General features: G+C 35.2%; 1 protein-coding gene across 6 annotated transcripts in view; it reads right to left on the bottom strand.

Moving 5' to 3' along the window:
• Positions 1–19,399, bottom strand: part of CTNNA2 (catenin alpha 2) — a 425,826-nt gene that overhangs the window by 30,304 nt on the left and 376,123 nt on the right. For all 6 annotated transcript variants that reach the window (XM_015862648.3, XM_015862647.3, XM_085545876.1 and 3 more), the window contains 2 exons: positions 8,800–8,951; positions 1,713–1,826 (listed from right to left, as the gene is read on the bottom strand). In XM_015862648.3, coding sequence (XP_015718134.2) covers positions 1,713–1,826; positions 8,800–8,951 — 266 coding nt within the window. The remainder of the gene's footprint in view (positions 1–1,712; positions 1,827–8,799; positions 8,952–19,399) is intronic.

Consider the following 19,399-nt stretch of genomic DNA (forward strand, 5'->3'; position numbering starts at 1 on the left):
GGACTGTCTTTATAGTATATTATGTTTATACAGCATGCAGCTGATCAAAGCAGAAGGTTTGAAGTGCAGTAGTGATAATAACCTCAAGGAATGTAATGGAATTTAAGACTCCTAAGTCTCTAGGCAAACCAGACTCTTAGCGAAACTATTACTGCAATCTGTACTTGGTTTCCAGACCAAAAAAGGATTACGTGATACCTAATCCTATGCGTAAACAAAAACAAAAAGTAAATAAACAAATAAATACCACAACCAAATCATGAAATTGTAGTATTACATTTCCATACTTTTGTATTGGAACTTACTTTAATGAGCATTTAAATATTTCAAACAATATGATATGCTTTCTAAATTATAATAATTCCCCAAAGATATTCACCCAGATCCATAAAATCACACAACTGGCAGGCATGGGTTCTACAATCCAAATCCCATCTTCCTCTGGGTAATCAGGCTACTAGTCATTATATCATATCCAGGAGGCCCAATAGCAGACACTTTTATTTTTTTTTACATCTGTATTCAATATTCATGGATATGAATCAAAGATGAGACTTCTGCACATTTCATTCCATCTGTCTTGCATCCCTCCCATACCTCTAAATAAACTTAATTTAGGCTGGCATTACTTTTTGTTTTCTACATTTAAAATATATGCTTAGACCCCTAGCATACTGTGGGTCTTTATTCAACAGCTGATAACCTCTTACTTCATGTCCTTTGATATCTTTCTAACTATCACTGTCTTTTTGCCTTCAAAGTCCTCAGCCTTGCAAATCCTCTTCCAGAATTAAAGGCATGAAGTCACCTTTCTTCCTACTAGCTTTTGCTGTAGTGCTTGCATGTGTGTGTGAGTGTGGAGATGCTTCTCATCTATTATTTCACTTCAGCAAGTTCTACTATCTGAAGAAATGTAGACACGTAAAACAGCCATGGAAATAATTCAAGCTGCTCTCAGTGGTTCTTTTTTTTTTTTTTTTTTTTTGGGGGGGGGGGGGGGAGTTGGGAGGGGAGGAGGCTATTTTTTTTTTAATTCATTCCTGTCAAATGTATTTTTACCATGTTGTTTGTCCCCCAAATTATATTCTGCTATTATTGTTTGTAATCTGAGCTGACTAGTCTGGTTAGTGGAAAATAAAATACATTACAGGGTTATGTAATCCTGTGTGTCAACAAATTTCACTTCTCTAGCACCTGTGACCCCTGAAGCACTCATCAGCTTAATTTGCAATCCCCATGCACAAGCTAAGGTCACAAATCACAATGAGTCCAGTTCATCATGATATAATTACCTTGGTAAAATTACATTGACTCAGTAACAAGTGTCTTCAATTACAATTAAATTACAGGGGCTGCTCAGTTCTACTTGACAAGTTTGCACACTGGGAAACATGACTAATATAAGATTTCTCTGGATACAGCATTTGGTGCCTTGATGATATTTATTTATTTATTTTTAATTTGCTGTATACTCCCACAATTAGTGTACATTTTAAATATATAAGACCTTCCGGAACAAGCAGCTCATACAAGGCATCACAAGATCATTCAATATACTCAGTGCTTTTGAGATAGGTATGACACGAAATACCAGGGTTAGATTACTGCTATTGTTTCTTACATGAGATTGAAGACCTGAAATCACTGTGTTTGCCTTCTGAGGCATAGTTTTTTTTCATTTGCAGCAATACCAACACTGGGTTTACACTCACCCTTGCACTCTGGCCAGCAATAAGCTGGTCATCTTCAGTCTGAACACTTGTTCGGCTGCGAACGTCATAATCTTCCTGCTCAAAGTCTGAATCATCCTCCAGCTCTTCAGGGGTCTAGAGACGGGGAAAGAAAGCAAGAGAAGAGATGACAAGCTTACAAAGGGTACAAATCCTGTGTACAGAAAGCTCTTATTTCATTGACTACCGGCCCTTTTGTTTTAAATTAACTTGCGTGCCCTCGCAGTCAAGAACTGAAATTGAATTGTCTGAAAAATTAAGTTGTTTCAACTTGAGTTTCCTTTACAGATGTCATTTATCATTACCTTGCTGTGACTTTTCTTAATTCTGTTAACATGACAAATGTGGTTCCATGAACAAACATCTTACAGAAACATTAACAACCGGAATGCAGTATTTCCAACCAATCTTATTTCATTTATAAATGAATACTGTGACTGTTTTATTGCTGGAATGACAACGTAAACTTTAAGAGAGAAAGTAAATGTCTGGTAAAAGCTAACTCACTTTCTAAAAGAAAAGGTTATCAAAGTGAATAAGAGATTCCACCTGAAATTAAAATGTAAATGATGCCCACATTTTTTGAAAACAAGTGTAAAATTTGTAAACTGCTTTGTCCTTTTGATTCCGACAATCCTTTTCAAGTTGAGACTTTTGCAATTTCCTTTACCTCCTAAACTGAAACTACATTATCTCCATTATCTCCACTGCTCATTCTAAAAATGGCATGCAGCTATATGGGCATACTGACCAAACGTAGTTAAATATCAGTTGTCTTCCAGACATTTGAAATGTTGGAGATTGGGAGAAGAAAAACAATTAATGGATTCATTCACTTGGCATATTCTCCCTCTAACACATGACAGAAAGGAAAAAAAAAAAGTCTTCCATGCATGTGTGCAGAGAGAAAGAAATGGTCCACTTTAAACCGATGTTTAGTATTATATTTCATACAGATAGTGTAAGAATATAGGCCTCAGAATAAATGATTATATTGCTTTTGTCATTTGAACAGCATCTAATAAAAAAAAGTCTGTCCACAAGTAACATTTGTAGGTACAATAGATGTAGTAAAAGAAGAAGATGATAATAATTACAGAGATATCCTACCCACATGCCTCAGTGTTAACCTAGAGGAGCAACCAACACTAAAGAAGTCAGTCATGCTGGCATTTCCAGCTTAGAGGCACTGTCAAGTTTCCTAGCAGAGGTGCTAATCATTGCCAGTTGTCATTACAGCTCCGTTGAAGATTCGCAGTTACCAGGAACTGGTCCAAACCCTCTAACATAATCTAGAGATGACTTCTGTTGATATTTATATTACAGCCTGGTTTCCAACATGAAGTGAACATCACTGTAACAGAAAAATCAGCTGCTTTGCTAACTACATGGTAAAGTGCACATGATTGGAAGAAAAAAAACAGCCATCTTCATTTGCCTTAAATGAATTAGACATATATTTTGATGCTGAGCACTGGAGGAAGAAGTAACCAAGTATGACAGTGTGGTAATGAAACATTGGCAGCAGCTCTAAAGAGACACGTGCTCAGATAACATGCCTATTAAGTTGGAGAGAAGATGAAATCTAGGTTAGAAACTAAATGTTTCTCCTCTGACATAAGAAACAAAGGAATGATTGCAACCATTGCTGTAATGTCCAACAGTCTTGCTGTCCAAGCATCTTTAATCACTTAATATAATCTCTCTGCTAAAGAGACTGAGTGCAAGATGTGACTTTAAAATCTGTCGTAAGCAAACCAGCTACTAACAAACAGCACACACCTCCCTAAGCAAGACAATATTTCTGGTTCTGTTAGCCTGTAGCAGGAACAGCGTGGAAACTTTCAGACCCTTGATTGCAAATCAGCTGACTCATCCCCATCTTCCAAGTCCAATCAGCCAGTCAGTTACACTGGTCATTGTAAAACCAGCACACATCCCCAGGTACACTTTTGTTTCTTTTGTCTGCACACTTTTACATATTTAAGACTATAAAAGATAATAAGCAGCCTTTTCCCAGCTTTTCATAGTCCAAGTTGCAGCAGAGTAAAGGCTCTGATAGTTTAACCCAGAGAGATCAGCCAGGTGGAATATTCAAAAGATTACATCCCAACAGTGTAACGTCAAAGCAGAGGAGGATTCTTATTAAAGAGAAAACACATTCTCAAACATAGGTGTTCAAGTTATGCATAACGTTTGCAATCTTAATATCTGTAGTCTTTAAAAAATGGAAACTTCATCAGTATAAGTCTTGAACTTTGATAAGAACAGTGCCAAACAAAAGGACAAGGTAATGGAACAGTTATAATATACTACCAGTTCAAGAAATTCCAATATTTTTCCTATCTGCAAGTGAGATCTAATCTAGCGCTAACTTTCAGATTCACTTTCTTAAGGTTTTCAAGCGTGGAGAATTCAACACCCTCATTTTCTTTCAAAAACAGCTACTCTTTTCATTAGAATGAAGAACAGTAGTGAATTGCTAACTGTAGGCTGCCATTTCAAACACATGGTATGTTTTTAACTGCTGCTTTGCTATATCTGATGTCTGGAAGATGCAGCCTCAATTTTAATCTCTCTGATTTGCTTAAAGACAAAGGAAAAAAAGAAAAATATATACCTTTACTTAAAGCATTTTTATTCCTTAGCTGAGACTTCCAAACATATCAGCAGCACTCCAATTTTTGTGCACAACTAACAGGACCATGGTATTTAAAACCCAGTTTCCAAGACAACAGTCTGTTACTTAATTTATCTGAGTTGGATGGTAGAAAGACCAATTTGTTCCTGCAGAAATCTGAAATCTATGGGCATAAAAACCAAGGAAACATGGATTTGAGATCAGGGACAGTTTCTAAACAAAACTCTTACAACCAGCTGTGGAAGAAGGAGCCAGAGCCATTTTCAAAACTAACACATTTTAAAAACTCATTGATTTTGATGAAAAAGTGTCAATTTTCATCACTTTTAGACTTAAATGTTGCATGGGACAGGCCAATAGACTACTGAGGATTATTTTTCTTTCAAATACAGTCTCTACTACATATAGAGCATATTCTTCATTACATTCATATAATTCTCATGAATTCTTGCAATGAAGGAAAATCTTTCACTATTCAAGACAAATCACCCAGTAATTATATACTCTTACTTTTAAGAAGCATGCTTTATTTCTAATACGAATTGGGTGACTTTCAACTTCCACTAACAGGACTTTTTTATTATTTTTAATATCTCTCTGACTGCTAGACTGAAGGTTGTGTTGATAAACAAAACACCTTTCTCCACTATAGGGTTTTTTTTAGTTTGTTTGCTTATCCTTTGTAATGCCACTATAAATATGTGATTTTTCATAGAATCATAAACATTAGAAATGACCAATCATTAGAAATGACCGATCATCCAGTCAACCATCAGCCCACTTATGCATGAATTATACATAAAGTGGCATAAATATACAGAGAATTAGAGATGCTATTTGTTTAATATTTCACCAATTCAAAAATACTTAATGGAGATATGAAAACTCACAATGCTATGTGCTTACAGGCTGTAGAATGCAATTGCAAGAAATTCAGCACTTTAAACATCAAGCCAAGTTAATGTAATGAGTAGGAATAAAAATATTTCCCTATTTTCTACCACTAAAATACTCTCCACTTCTAAAAGCTAAGGAGAAAAAAGGAGTTTATAATGTGCTTTTATATTTGACTCCATGCTATTCTGGGCATTTGTTTTTATACGAAGGCAGCTGCAGCTGCAGTGACTCAGGTGCTTCAAGCACTATCTGAGTGGCAAAGACAAAGAACCTCTCTCACAGCAGGCCTTCAGCTGTTTAATGATTAAAGTAAAAACTAACTCTACAGACACTTGACAAGCAAAAGGCCCTCAATACAGACAACAGACTCTGCTGTAGTGCTCTCTGGAGATATACTATTTAAAAACAGAGGGTACAGGCTGCAGCAGGTTCTTGGATTTCACCCCAGTGCTTATTCCATAGGTTATCAAGGCTAAGTCTATATTGACAAGTGTGGAAAAGTAGGAGAGGATTCATACATCCAAACTATTCAAGACCCCACACTCACACTAATCTCATCTAGTTTTTACTCAGTCTAGGCATTGTCCACTCCCATGGAATGAAATTCTCACTGTCAGGAGTGCACATCCTCCCCAGTTACCAAGAAGAGTCAAGTTAATGTCCTGCAAGACAGCTCCATAATGTGGATTAAAGTATAGCAAATGGTAAGTACTAGAGTTTGACATTCAAAGATTCACTTTGAATGCAATACTAAGCCTAATCCAGTTGCAACTATCTTGCTATTGGCGAGGCTGCCAACAGTAAAGGTCATGTGTCAAGAGTGGTCTCATAGTTGCAAAAGAATGTAGAAAGGTGCTGTTTGATTGTTCTTAGCTGTAGAGCAGGTTTCCATCTAACAGCTGAGTGAATTTCACAAGTATTCATGAAAAAACCCCCACAGTGTAATTTGATCTCTATGCAGTAATTTAAAAAGATGTTGTAACGAAGTTATTATTTTCTATCTTATTTTTAGATTCTATAATTATGCTCCTAAATTTATTTATACTTATTTGGTTGTGAAAGAGATCTATTCTGGACTGATTATAACAATAGTCCCCAACGGAAAATGAGTCTCCTTCCTCTTCTAAACAGACATTAAATTCTACCCTTTCTAAGGAAAAAGAGAAGATATCTTTCCCCCTTTCCTTCAGATTACTAAAATAATAATACCAACAAATAATAATTTAAAATGTGACCTTATTTCCTCAATGGAATGAGAGAATAATCTCAGATAAATTTTAATCTTCCATAGCATACTCTCAAACAATTACTGCCTGAAAATAATTGTTTGTGGCAGATGCTCTAAAAAGTTTGCAAGATTTATAAATATATATATCTAATTCTACAAGCTTTGCAGCCCAAGTGTGCAGGAATTAAGAAATTATTAGATAAAAATATTCTATTGTTTGTCTTTTACAGCATAATGTCTACCCTTTAATTGCATTTGCTATTTCAACATTAGATGTCTGGGTGGGAATACTAGAAAATATCTCAAACTAAATTGTGTTTTACAGAAAATAAGGTTCTGAGTCAGCAAACTCTGGTTTATGTAAATTTATAGATGTGAATTTTCCCAGTTAATTCACAAGGATAATGAGACCATTTATTTGCTTTAGTTCTCTGCCTGGGTAAGGAGCACTACATTTAGCTCCATAAATAAGTTAATTGTCTGAATGCAAAAATACATCTTCCTAATCTGAGTAAGCAGAATTCATTAGCTTGTATCACATACGTAGTGAAAAGTGGTAGTGATACAATTGCAAAAGTAACCTGGGATGTTTCTAAGGAGACTGTGAAGCCTGCATGCTGATCAGCTTTTGCATTATGGCAAAATGGTACTGAAATAAGTGAACATAGAATGGTGCTTTTTGCTTAGCCAAAAATCTCACTTAGGATGGAAAGTCTCATAGCAACCTCTGTGGGATAGATGTGCAAGTGGGTCCTGGGAGCCAGAACTCTGCACAGGGGACAGAAGAAAATAGGTCTGTAGAAAGAAGTACCCATGACATGATTGCATCTTATGAAGCAATTTAAATGTCTGACTGTGGAAGACTGAAATATACTTAAAAGTGGCTTCTAGAATCACTGGATATCCCAAGTAGGAAGGGACTCATAAAAATCATTAGGTCCCACTCCTCGCTCCACACAAGACCACCCAAATGTCAGACCATCTGTTTGAGAGCACTGTGTATACATACTCTTCTTGAACCCTGGCAGCTTGTGGCCTTGACTACTGGCCTGAAGAGACTGTTCTAGGGCCTCTGGGGAAGAACCTTTTCTTGATACCCAACCTGAATCTTCCCTGAGGCTCTCTTGTCTGAAAGAAATGTTTGGAAACATCTGTTGCAGACTAAGGAACTGTATAGTGAAAGGAAGAACACATCTTATTCCATTCCAGTCTAAAACTCTTGCAAATATCCCAGTGTAGCACAAGCTCAGAAAGGATACATTTGCTCCATAATCAACAGTGCCTATAATTCAGGTACACGAGGTACAAGAACGATTTATATTTTGCAGTTAGAAATTCAAGACTGTCAAAAGCTTTCTGTGTAGATGTTAATGTATTGTGACATGTATAATGACTAAAACGAAGCAATTTGGATTGCTCCAACTGCCTGAAGGCCTTCATCAGTGCTATAGTAGACTCACATGCAAGAGTGTATGCTGTATGTTTGCTTGGATGAGTGAGTTGTTGCTTTACTACTGTTGCTTCACAAGACAGTTTTTCTGAGTTTTTCACTATAACTTCATTTGTATGTGGCTTTCATGAGGGCAGGCAAATTGTTTTTCATACAAAAATTTAAATTGGGATGTCTGAAACAATTTTTTATTTCTAAATATTTGGCTATGGACTAGATTGAAAAGTAAGATAAAGATATACTCACACACAATTATGTTGCTACTTTAAAAATAGCAATAATAATAATAATAAAAAATATCTATATATGCCTGAGCAAATTGGATCAACCGGTTAGTCAACACTGAAATGACACATTCTTTAGCTCAGTAAACATCCAAAACCATCCCTGCAGAGGTTCACTGGAGCAGCAAGATAATTTATTTATTCATTTAGATTTTAACCAGACTTACTTCATATCCTAGGCAGCACACATACATTAAAAACAAACAAACAAACATACCCAAACAGCAACAACAACAAGCCATCAAAAATATTCTACACAAAGTTTGAAAGTCTTAGCAATATATTGCTACTGCTATGGAGGTGGTTCTACTTAATACTGAGCTTCCATCAATGCGCAGTTGTGACCAAATAATCTCCTGAGTAGTTAAATGATATTTTCTTGCTCATCCCCTTACCTATTTTCTTAAGAATACTTTTTTTTTTCCTGCACATATTTTTATTTTATTCTTGTTTCAACGTCAAGCTTTTCTGGTGAATTATGAAAGAAGGCTGAGTCCAAGTAGCTTTTCTATTCCTCTTATCCAGTGTGTGACAAGCTCCAACTTTTATTTCCCGCATGCCTTACATACCCTTATCATCAGAACAGCTTTCCTGATGTCACGAACTCCATCATAAACCAAGCGGGAGGCATCTATGAACTCATTCTCTTCAAATGGCTGTGGGACATTCGCACTCAGCGCTTCAATGGCAACCTCAACTTGTTCAGCAAAACGTGGCATAACTAGATTAAACAAAATGAAAGGCAACAAGATTAGACACCTCCTTCCGTGAACATTCTCTCCCTGCCCTCCCGGCATAAACACTTTTCAGTAGGCATGGTACATGTTGTTGTCACAACTTCAAGACCTAGGAAGGCTCACAGGGCAGTTTTACACTCATGCTTTATGTTCAGAGCTCTGGCACATTTTCTACTAGTGACTAAACAGACAGCCTCATAGTCTTGCCTCAAACTGAATAATAAAGAAAACTTCCCTTTCAATTAGTTCTTAACTAACTTTTTTATGACATCAGTAGCTCACTATCTGAGCTATCAGGAAAATTATTTTAATACCTTTAAATTTGGAATTAATACAGTACAATATTTATATCAACCTATCAAAGGAAAATATAGATATTGCACCTACTAATTTAGATCAGGTAACTCTAGTCTTGCTCATATTGAATAACAATAGTAGTAAAAGGGACAAAACACCTTTGGGATGCAAAAGTTTGCAAGTGACCTTTGTTAAGGCATATAAAAAGACATTCTGTTTCTTCATTATCACTTGTGTATGTTACACAAATAGTCATAGCTATAAGGTAACGATGTTATCAAGTGTGGTATGTGCTTTATGAAACATATCTTGAAGCTATATTATTTGTTTATGTAAATACTTTAACAACTTTCTTTGAATTGTAATAACAGAAGTAATAATTTCTCCTAGGAAGTTAAATTTCACAGTGGTAGAAAGGCATATTTTTCTTTTTATATGGATGCCCTAAAATTTGTTCTTACTCATACTAAAAACAGTATATTTTATGCATCTCACTTAACATCTGTTTTAAAGCAAAAATACAAAACAAACAAACAAAAAACCCAAACACCATGACTTAAGACAGTTTACATTTTGAAGAACAACTGGAAGCACCTGCTGTTATATTCTGTTTCTGACATTTTACTCACTGAATGTTTTTTCTTGAAAGAGAAACTTTAAAGGGATTAATCTATTCAAATCTTGTTTATGCTGACTTTATATGTTTGTTCATGCACAAAGATGAAAGAACTGAATTGAATCTTTCATGCAGATAATGTTCAGTAAGTGAGAAAGTGCTTGGAATATATTGGGGGAAACAGGAAAAAGTGATATTGACAATAGACTTCAAAAAAGTAAACATTAATAAAACATTGCTAAGCAGAGGGGAAACATTTTAAGTAGAAGAGGAGTTGGAGAGAGATGGAAGTAAATACATATATTAAATTATCTTAATTAATGGAACACTTGAAAGTACATTAGGAGACTAATGTGACTGCATAATGAACTCTAACCTAAAAATAAGAACAAACCCAATACTTAAAAATATAATGAAAACAAGTTAACTAAGAATCAAAATAAATATATTTGGGGTCACTGAAATAAAACAAGCAAAGTTAGAAATGCAAAAATGGCAGCAGAAAAAGGACGCAAAACATCCTAATATTTTTAAATTAAGAATCCTAGGATTCTTAAATTTCTGTCAAAAATTTCCTAAACAGGAGATGTGATCAGGTATTTAACACAGTTAACAGTAAATGCAGAAGACCTGAATTAGGAAGGGGTAGTTTATCTATATAAACACACATAAATATATCTATCAAATATATATTTTAAGTATACAGAATTTAATTTACAGTATTTAAAAAGCTGAAGAGCAATTTCTGAATCATCTTTGTGAATAACAACAACAGTAAAAGTTCCAGGGATTTAGAGAAAAAAGTAAGCATCTATTTTTAGAAGGGTAAAGAAAAGAAGAACTATGGAACATTCAATCTATTTTCAGTACCTAGAAAGAAGTGAAACATAACATAAAGCAATAATGCTTTATTATCTTGTAAATAACGAGCAGGTGTTGGTCAGGCAAAAGATTTGTCATAAATTGGGTGTATCAAAACATTTCAAAATTTTTCTTGAAGGGTAGCTAAGTAATGGGAACGAGAAACAATGTCATAGAATCTTAGAATGGTTTGGATTGGAAGCGACCCTTAAGATCATCTAGTTCCAATCTCCATGTTACAGGCAGGGACACCTCCTACTAGACCAGGTTGCTTAAGGCACCATCCAGCCTGGCCTTGAATGTTTCCAGGAAGGGGGCATTAACAACTGCACTAGTCAACCTGTTCCACTAACTGTAATACTGTTCAAATTTGGTAACGTTTTTGACAGGGTCACACACGACCATTGCATGAGAAGGCTTCAAACAATTTTAACCTTGCTGATCTGGCCACAGATTAGTTTCTAATTTACATTATTATATATAAAAATTATCTGTTTTTAAAAATGGAGATAGCTATTAAAGTAATTATGAATTGTTTGCTTGCTTGTCAACTGTAATTCTACATCAGTGCTTAGTTTTGATTAGATAAGCATGAAAAAAAAACATCTTAAACTAATTAGATGGTAGTTTAAGATGTTTTTTCATGCTTAGATGCTAGTTCCTAAAGGTCTTCTATGTTACCATTTAACACAGCAATGTTTTTGAAAACTGAGTGAAGTGCTGTTAAGGTTATTGGGACACACTTGAGGAGCTCCATGATAGCAATGTATGATGAATATCCAATTCAGTTGTACCCACAAAAACTCCTGTTTCTCTTATCTGTCATTTATTGCACAGAAAGGGATATTTTTAATCTGAGAAGCAGAATTCAGACAAAGATAATAAATCTGTATCAGGACTTGAAGCTCTTCAATGTCTGAGGACTATATGTACATATATAATTTTTTATTTTGTTTTAACAGCATCATTATAGCTGCCTCTTAGAGGTTTCATTCTAAAGAGACAAGTTGAGAAATTCTCCATTTCTGATATCCAGGGCTTTAGATCTAAGGGAATCAGAAGTCCAGAAGCTGTTCTCTGAAGCTAAACTGTTCTCAGACAAACTAGATACTTGAGCTCCTAAGAAATGACTGTTCTTAGGCACACTGGCATAGTCAGCTTTGTCCCCTGGCAAGCTCTTAGCAGATCTGTATTCATTTATTTATTTGCAGTGGCCTTTCTGAAATTCCAAGTGCCAAGTTTAAGTCTGTGTGCCAAGCACCGGTCAAAGTAGTCCACAAGTGACTGTAAATAATTTGACCAATGAGAATGGGTTAAAATTTTTCAGAAAACACATGGAATACTAAAGGTTTTGACCACCACAATGTTGGAAACTGAAGGAAGAGTCCTGAAAATCTCACACACATAATCTATGATTCTAGTAAAGATCACGGTTATGTCACATAAATTGGCAGAACCATCAAGGATGATTGACACTACAATAAACTAAGAGTTACCAGAGGAAGTTAAGATAGCAAAAAATTCCATGAAAAAAAAAAAAAGCTCTGTTACAGAAACAATTCATTATTCAGATAAAAGGAAATAAAACTTAATAAATTTAGACTTCTGGATGAAACTTCTTTCAGGTTTGTTTTTTGTTGTTTTGTTGTTCAATTTTTAATCCTAGATGGATTTATGAATTGATTTAATGGCAATTCATTTATCTGGGGAAAGAACACACTCACCCAGGAGATTTACAGATTTTAAACAGGTCTTTTAAAAATAGTTCTTATGATACATTTATTTGATATATCCTGTCCAAGATGGCACAGTTACTCAATTTGGTTTAGAGGGTGAAGTAGGAAACATATATGTCACCTGATTTAGTCTGAAAAGTTTGCCAAAATCTGGTAGAATAAGATCTGTAAAATCTTCATCAGAAGATTCTAAATACTTCATAAATGTTTCACTACATTGTAGCCTTCGATTACAGTGCAATTCTCAGCATTTGAATCTTGATTAACATACTACTAATTAAAATGAAAAAAGCTTTATACCTGTCTATTAAACCAGTTTTCCACATATGACAGCATTAGACAAACTGTTGAAAAGAGCAGATTCGATATAAGTATTTTGTTGCTTGTTGCATACTGAGTACAGTCATATGGATACATATATATTAATATTGTTTTGGCTGTCACATATGAAGAAGTGCTAGCATATAATTATGTTTATGTTTTATGTCACCAAGTTGGATTTTCAGAATTCCCTGTTCTGTGCTCAGAGATGTGGTCACTGATGTCTGTTGCAACTAAATACCCAGTAATACAAATGTAAATGTTGATTAGTTCAGGATATTAAATTGTATGTTTCAGGAAATAACTGAAACTAAATTGAGGAAAAACTGGCAATGTGTTGTTTATAGTCCTATGACAGAGAAAATGATGAAGTGTTACTAGTACTCAGCTGGCCCAAGCACAAGACCACCTTTTTTCTTCTTCTTAGTCACTGACTCACCTCTGCCTTGTTGAAATGGTTAATGAATATACCTACTCCAACTTAGAATAGCAATCCAGCCTCTATATAAACTTATGGAATATTTGCAGTAGATTTGATAATCTTGAAATTCTTTTCCAACCTCAGCAATTCTTTGATTCTATGATGTAGTTATGCTATGATATATATGGACACATGTAAAAGAAATAGCCCTTCAAAGTTTGACCTGATTGAATTGTCATTAACAGAAAGAGTAAACATCAGGGAAAAACTAAGGTGAATATCATTAGAGGGAAGTGCACTGTGGCAAAAATAGGCAATCGTAATGAAAGGGTACATCTAAAAGCATGCAAACAAGGATTGTAAAATAAGGCTGTAGGTACATATGTGTCTCATCAGTTTCAGATGTCTCACTCATTCTCCTGCCTACCAGTGCAAATAAAAAACACATGCAGTATATAGCCCCCAAATTTTATTACTACTAAACAGAATTCCCTTCAGGTTAATACTCCAAATAAAAGCTAGCTTTAGCTTTTCAAAAAATTAAATCCAGAACATTGTTGTGGGCTCTTAAATGCAAAATGGATCATACAACACAAACCAGAAGAAATTCCATTTCTGGCATTAGCCATAAGTTTGTGTGAATCTGCATGTAGATGTGTGTAGGCAAGAGGATGAAAGGGATATCAGTGATTTTATTTTAAAAGATTAATGTGCAAAATCACATTCATATTCACAAAACATTCTGTTAGAGCCAGTCAACCTTCACTGCATTTCGCTGCCTATATTTTCTGGACATAGAATCATAGAATCTTTATTGTTGGAAGGGCTCTTTAAAGGTCATCTAGTCCAACTCCCATGAAATGAATGCAAACATTCACAGCTAGATCAGATTGTCTATCTGATTCAGCCTCACCCTGAAAGTCTCCAGGGATGGGTCATTCATGACATCACTGAGCAAACTGTGCCAATGCCTCATCATCCTCACTGTGAGAGACCTATTCCTTATATCCACCCTTATATCTACAGTCTTTAAGCTTGAAACCATTTCCCCTTATTCTAACACCACAGACTCCCCTGAAGAGTCTGTTCCCTTCTTTCCTGTAGTTCACATTTAGATACTGAAAATACACTACCTGGTCACAGCTTTCTCTTTCCTGGGCTGAACAGCTCCAGCTCTCTCAGCCTGCCCTCGTAGGAGAGGTGCTCCATCCCTTGGATCATTTTTGTGGCTCTCCTCTGGATGTGCTCCAACAGCAGATCTGGACACAGTACTCCGGGTGAGGCCTCACCAGCAGAGTGGAGGGGCAGGGTCACCTCCCTTGACCTGCTGTCCATGATTCTTTTGGTGCAGCCCAGGGTACGGTTGGCTTTCTGGGCTGTGTGGGCACATTTCTGGCTCATGCACAGCTTTCCATCCACCAGTGCCCCCAAATCTTTTTTAGCAAGGCTACACTCAATCCTTTCAACCCCCAGCTTCTATTGGTAGTGGATATTGCCTCAGCCCAAGTGCAAGACCTTTTACTTGAATATGTTGAACCTCATAAGGTTCACCTGGGCCCTCTGCCCAAGTCTCATAAGAGCACAAGATGTTCATGAAAAAAAATATCTGAATAGTCAATAAATAATAATGGCCTATGAAAACAGACACTTCTATTGTACTAACCTATGATCCATTACTTAAGGTGGCTAGTCACATCCAAGACAATTCTAGACTTTTTAACTCTTCTACAGTTAGTTTACCTTCCAATTCTCACATTTCATTAATTTTGCCATCCTTATCCTGACCTTCTTTCGTATCTGGAATACATTTAATTTGTGGAGATCAGAACTGAAAAAGCTATTTGGAGCATTAAATGAATACTGTCCTTAACATACAGTCTAATGTCTTAAGCACTAATTTGAGGTATGTTGTGCATGTAAAGAGTGTCTGTGCCCCACTGCTCATATTGCTGACACATCTTTTTTTCCCGAGAGGATGAATTAACTCAGGGCCTTTCTGTCAGTGAATATAATATCCTCATTTTAGATAAATGTTCCTCTTACCATGAAAAATTAAATCAAATTATCTTTTATTGTTGCCTTTCTAATAATGAAACTCCTGTACTCTCATGTGTCAAACTAGCATTTTCCTTTTGGCAAATTTTGCTTCTTTCTATTTGCCTGTTTATTAATATGTCATACAATATCAACCACAGTGCTGCCCCTGAATTATCACAGGATGCCTCTATTTATTTTTAACCTGCTGAGAAATGGTCATTTATGCTTTTCTTCTGAATTCTATACATTTTTTAATCCATCAAATACTTTAAAATTCACTCAGTGGTTACTCATTTTCCAATCACATATGCCTGAAGGATTTTATATAATAATAATAATAATAATAATAATAATAATAATAATAATAATAATAATAATAATAATAATAATAATAATAATAATAATAATAATAAACCTTTGAAAAATCTAAATCAATCACATTATATTCTCCTTTAGTACTATATTCCAATTTATAGGTGTGAAAATGGACCAAAAAAAAAAAAAAAAAAAGAAAAGGAAAAAAAAGGAAGAAAAAAAAAGAAACAGTATTGAATATTTTAGACTCTACGGTGACTTAATCATCTCTTACAAGTCTCATGCAAGTATTTTATAATGTATTTTGCATATTCCTTCATTGTATTCCTCTACACAATGAAGATACTCTCTCTCTGGCTAAGAATTCTTTGGATCAAACCAAGTATTTCCTTGAAATATGAATGTAATTTTGGATCTTAATGGGTATAAAACTTCCTTTTCTTTTTTTTCCTAAATAATGCATTAAAAGCTTTTTGTTGGTGATACCTTCATCTCTGCATTTCACCTTAGGAAAACTTTAAAAAGCAGTAGTGCTTTGCAGAATAAAAACCAAAATTTCATAGAAGTCCTTGGATATAGGATCTCATTATAAGTATGATGGTATCCGTAAGTTGTACTATAAGCACCTGGAACTCACATAAAACATGAATTTAACATCATTTGTTTTTAAAATAGTTTCCAATTGAGAATTTTTAGCTCTCCCTCGGAGTCAATACGCCATTTTGATTACTCATAGTCTTAAATTTATCTTCTTACTTATACATTTTTTTTTTATCATTTCATATCGTTGCTGAAAAATCCATCTCTACAACATTTTAGTATTAGCTTTGATAACATCATTTAGCTGCTTTTGCCTAGTGATAAATATCTTCAAAGTTTGTCCTACTCTCACTGATAAAACTCTCTGTCTTTCTGCTGAATTGCCAGGAGTGCTTGTTTTGAATTTTAGTCCATTTAAATAATGACAAAATAGAGAATTTGAGTCAAAATATTAGTCAGAGAGAGAGACATACTTAAAAAGAAAAGCTAACAGGAAAAAAAAATGCAAAAAGGAGAAAATAAAAACAACAACAAAACAGTTATCAGGTTATTAGGATATTTCTAAAACATACTAAAAGATGAAACTTCCATTTCTGGTCTAAGTCATACAGTAGATAACTCCAAAGTTTCAAGTTTCTTTTGCAGGAGCATGTAAACCACAGTGTTAGAGTACTGGTTCTTGCCACTTGTTTTCCATATATCCTAATGCAAACTAAAGATAACCACAGCCCTTCCCAGCCAGTTCTGGTTCTGTTTGTTTGGAAACCAATGCTTTTTCCCTTCAGCTGTTTAAGCTTCTCAGGAAATTGCTATGTAGATTGCAAACACCTCCTTATTAGAAGCAATGGGCCCTTTTCAGCAGGTTTCTGAGATGCTCAGCATTATGAAAGACCTCAAGATTCATGCTTTTTGCCCTTTTCCTTGCCTCTCACCTTCCCTTTCTCCTCTCTCCTTTCTTCCCTATCCTACTGTCCTTCCTTCTTTCTTTTACCACATGTATTTTTTTGTATTTTTCTGACTTTTTAAATTGCATTCCTCTAAAAAAACTAAGTAAATGCCACTGATAAATAACAAGGAAAACTTTGACAGGAGCCTACAAAAATCCCTGTCTGCCAAAATCTGGGCTGTCTGGCCCTGGCTTTGCCCACTGTACCTAATCCTGACCCCCAGCTGTAGGCTGACAAGGAAACCACTCGCCCGTGTTCTTTAGTAAACCAAATTAAAGATGTAGGAATACTTCACTGTTTTCTCAACTGTCCCAAAAAAACAAAGACACAAATGAAAATTAAGCCCTGAAGCTTTAGTGTATGCTTGCACACATTTAACATCCACTGAAATCTGTGTTTTGTCTTCCTTCTGAGTAAGACCCATAGATTCAGTGGTTTATAGTTTTCATCCTAGATTTATAAGAATGTCAGCAAATGAGAGTCAAGCTTTTAGTTTGTTTTTAAAGGAAAATAAAAGTACCCAGTTAAAAGAGACATTAGCCAATACATCCTGATGTAATATTGCTTTCAGACAATAATCTAGCCTCAAACAAGTGCTTGGCTATTAAGTCAGTGGGTTAGTCAAGCTCAGCTGAGAAAGCACTGAAACAATGGAAAAAAAACAACCATATATTTAAATGGAAATTTAGGCTGTAAGTTAAAACAACAAACAAATAAAACTTTAAGGTAAAAAGTTATTAAGGTAAGGCTTGCACGACTGCATTTCCTCAAAAACTATCAATATCACTTACAGCAAAGATGAACTTTCTTCCCCCAGTAAACACAGCATGTGCATTAGTGTTTCTCTTTCCAAAGTAGTCTATATTTCTGATCTGTGGATCAAATCCCCTACTCAAATAACCCTATAAAATCCTGAGAGAAGGAGGCTTACATGTTAAGAGAAGATTTCCTTTCCTGAGCTGATAATTAAAGGTAAATAGTAGTTATAAAAGAAGTGTACTTTGCTTATTCTCCTTCTATTGTAATTCAAATAAATTTTCCCCAGCTTTCTAAAGTCTTTCATTTAGGAACAAAGAAAAGTTAGAGTAAAAATAAAGAGAAACAGAAATGAAAAAGATGAGATGGTTATAGTTGTATTGCTCATGGATTTTAATATATATGTCTATGGGTGGAGCCTGACAAAATAAATGACTCATCATTGATTTATCCTGTATTAGATCTCAAGATGAAGAGTATAATAAATATATATGCATGCATTCATAGATAGATGCTTCTGTATATCCATAGCTATACAGATGCATACATAGATAGAGACCAGTTCTATGGTAGAGGACACAGCATTAATTGGCAGGGCATAGAAAGGAGCAGTGTCATCTAAATACCAACATTTTACTCTAGGGTTATGAAATGAGCCAACAAAGTTTACTGTTTTGTTAATCATCAGCCATAGAGAAACAATATTCAACCCCTTTGAAAGCGGCTTTAGTAGACAGAAATTGTGTTGCAGTATGTAGTAAAATGTGACTATTCTCTCTTCCTGGTTTAATGCTCATACTTTTTCTTACATTTTATTAAGTACTAAATAAGTAAGTACATTCGACTTTGGGGAACAGGGGGTCAGTTTTAAGCACTGAGTCCAGCATTAATAAATCGATGTTGTCAAGAGACACTTAGTTCAGAGCTTCTAGCACTTAGTTATAAATCAAATTATATCAAAAAGTACATTAAGTACAGAATGTAAGCATTCACTGTTCCTATTGCTTGTTTATTTAATCGCGCTTTATAATTGACAGGTACTCCTTTGAAAAATTAATAGTAAAAGTTTTACATAACATTAGATGATAGATATTATCTCATTAAATCTGAAAAGATGCAGCTTATTATCTTATTTGTTTGTTTTTTTATTATTATTAGATGTTAGGAAGAAAATTTTTGCTCAGAGGTGAGGCCCTGCACTGCTACCCAGGTTGCTGTGGGTGCCTTGAGGTGCTCAAGGCTGGGTTGGATGGGGCCCTGGATAGCCTGAGCTGAGGGGGGAAACCAGCCCACAGCAGTGTGATTAGAACTGGATGGGCTTTAAAGTCCCTTCCAAACCAAGCCAGTCTGTGATTCTATAATTTTCAGGTATCTACCATATGTACATCTACATAATATCTGGTTGGTTGTATTCTGAGTGGAGATTTAGTCTGTAAAGCAAATACCATTCAAAGTATGATGCATCTGAGCAAATGCAGATCTTTGCTTTGAGATGAGAGTGCTTGATAGTACTGCCCAGACTGAACAGTTCAGCTGTGCATATAACAACTAATACTGAGCAAAAATGAGCCTAAAGTGACATGTG

Source organism: Coturnix japonica, chromosome 4 (assembly GCF_054131305.1).
Source record: "Coturnix japonica strain WE chromosome 4, WE-NBRP24, whole genome shotgun sequence".
Classification (NCBI taxonomy): Eukaryota; Metazoa; Chordata; class Aves; order Galliformes; family Phasianidae; genus Coturnix; species Coturnix japonica.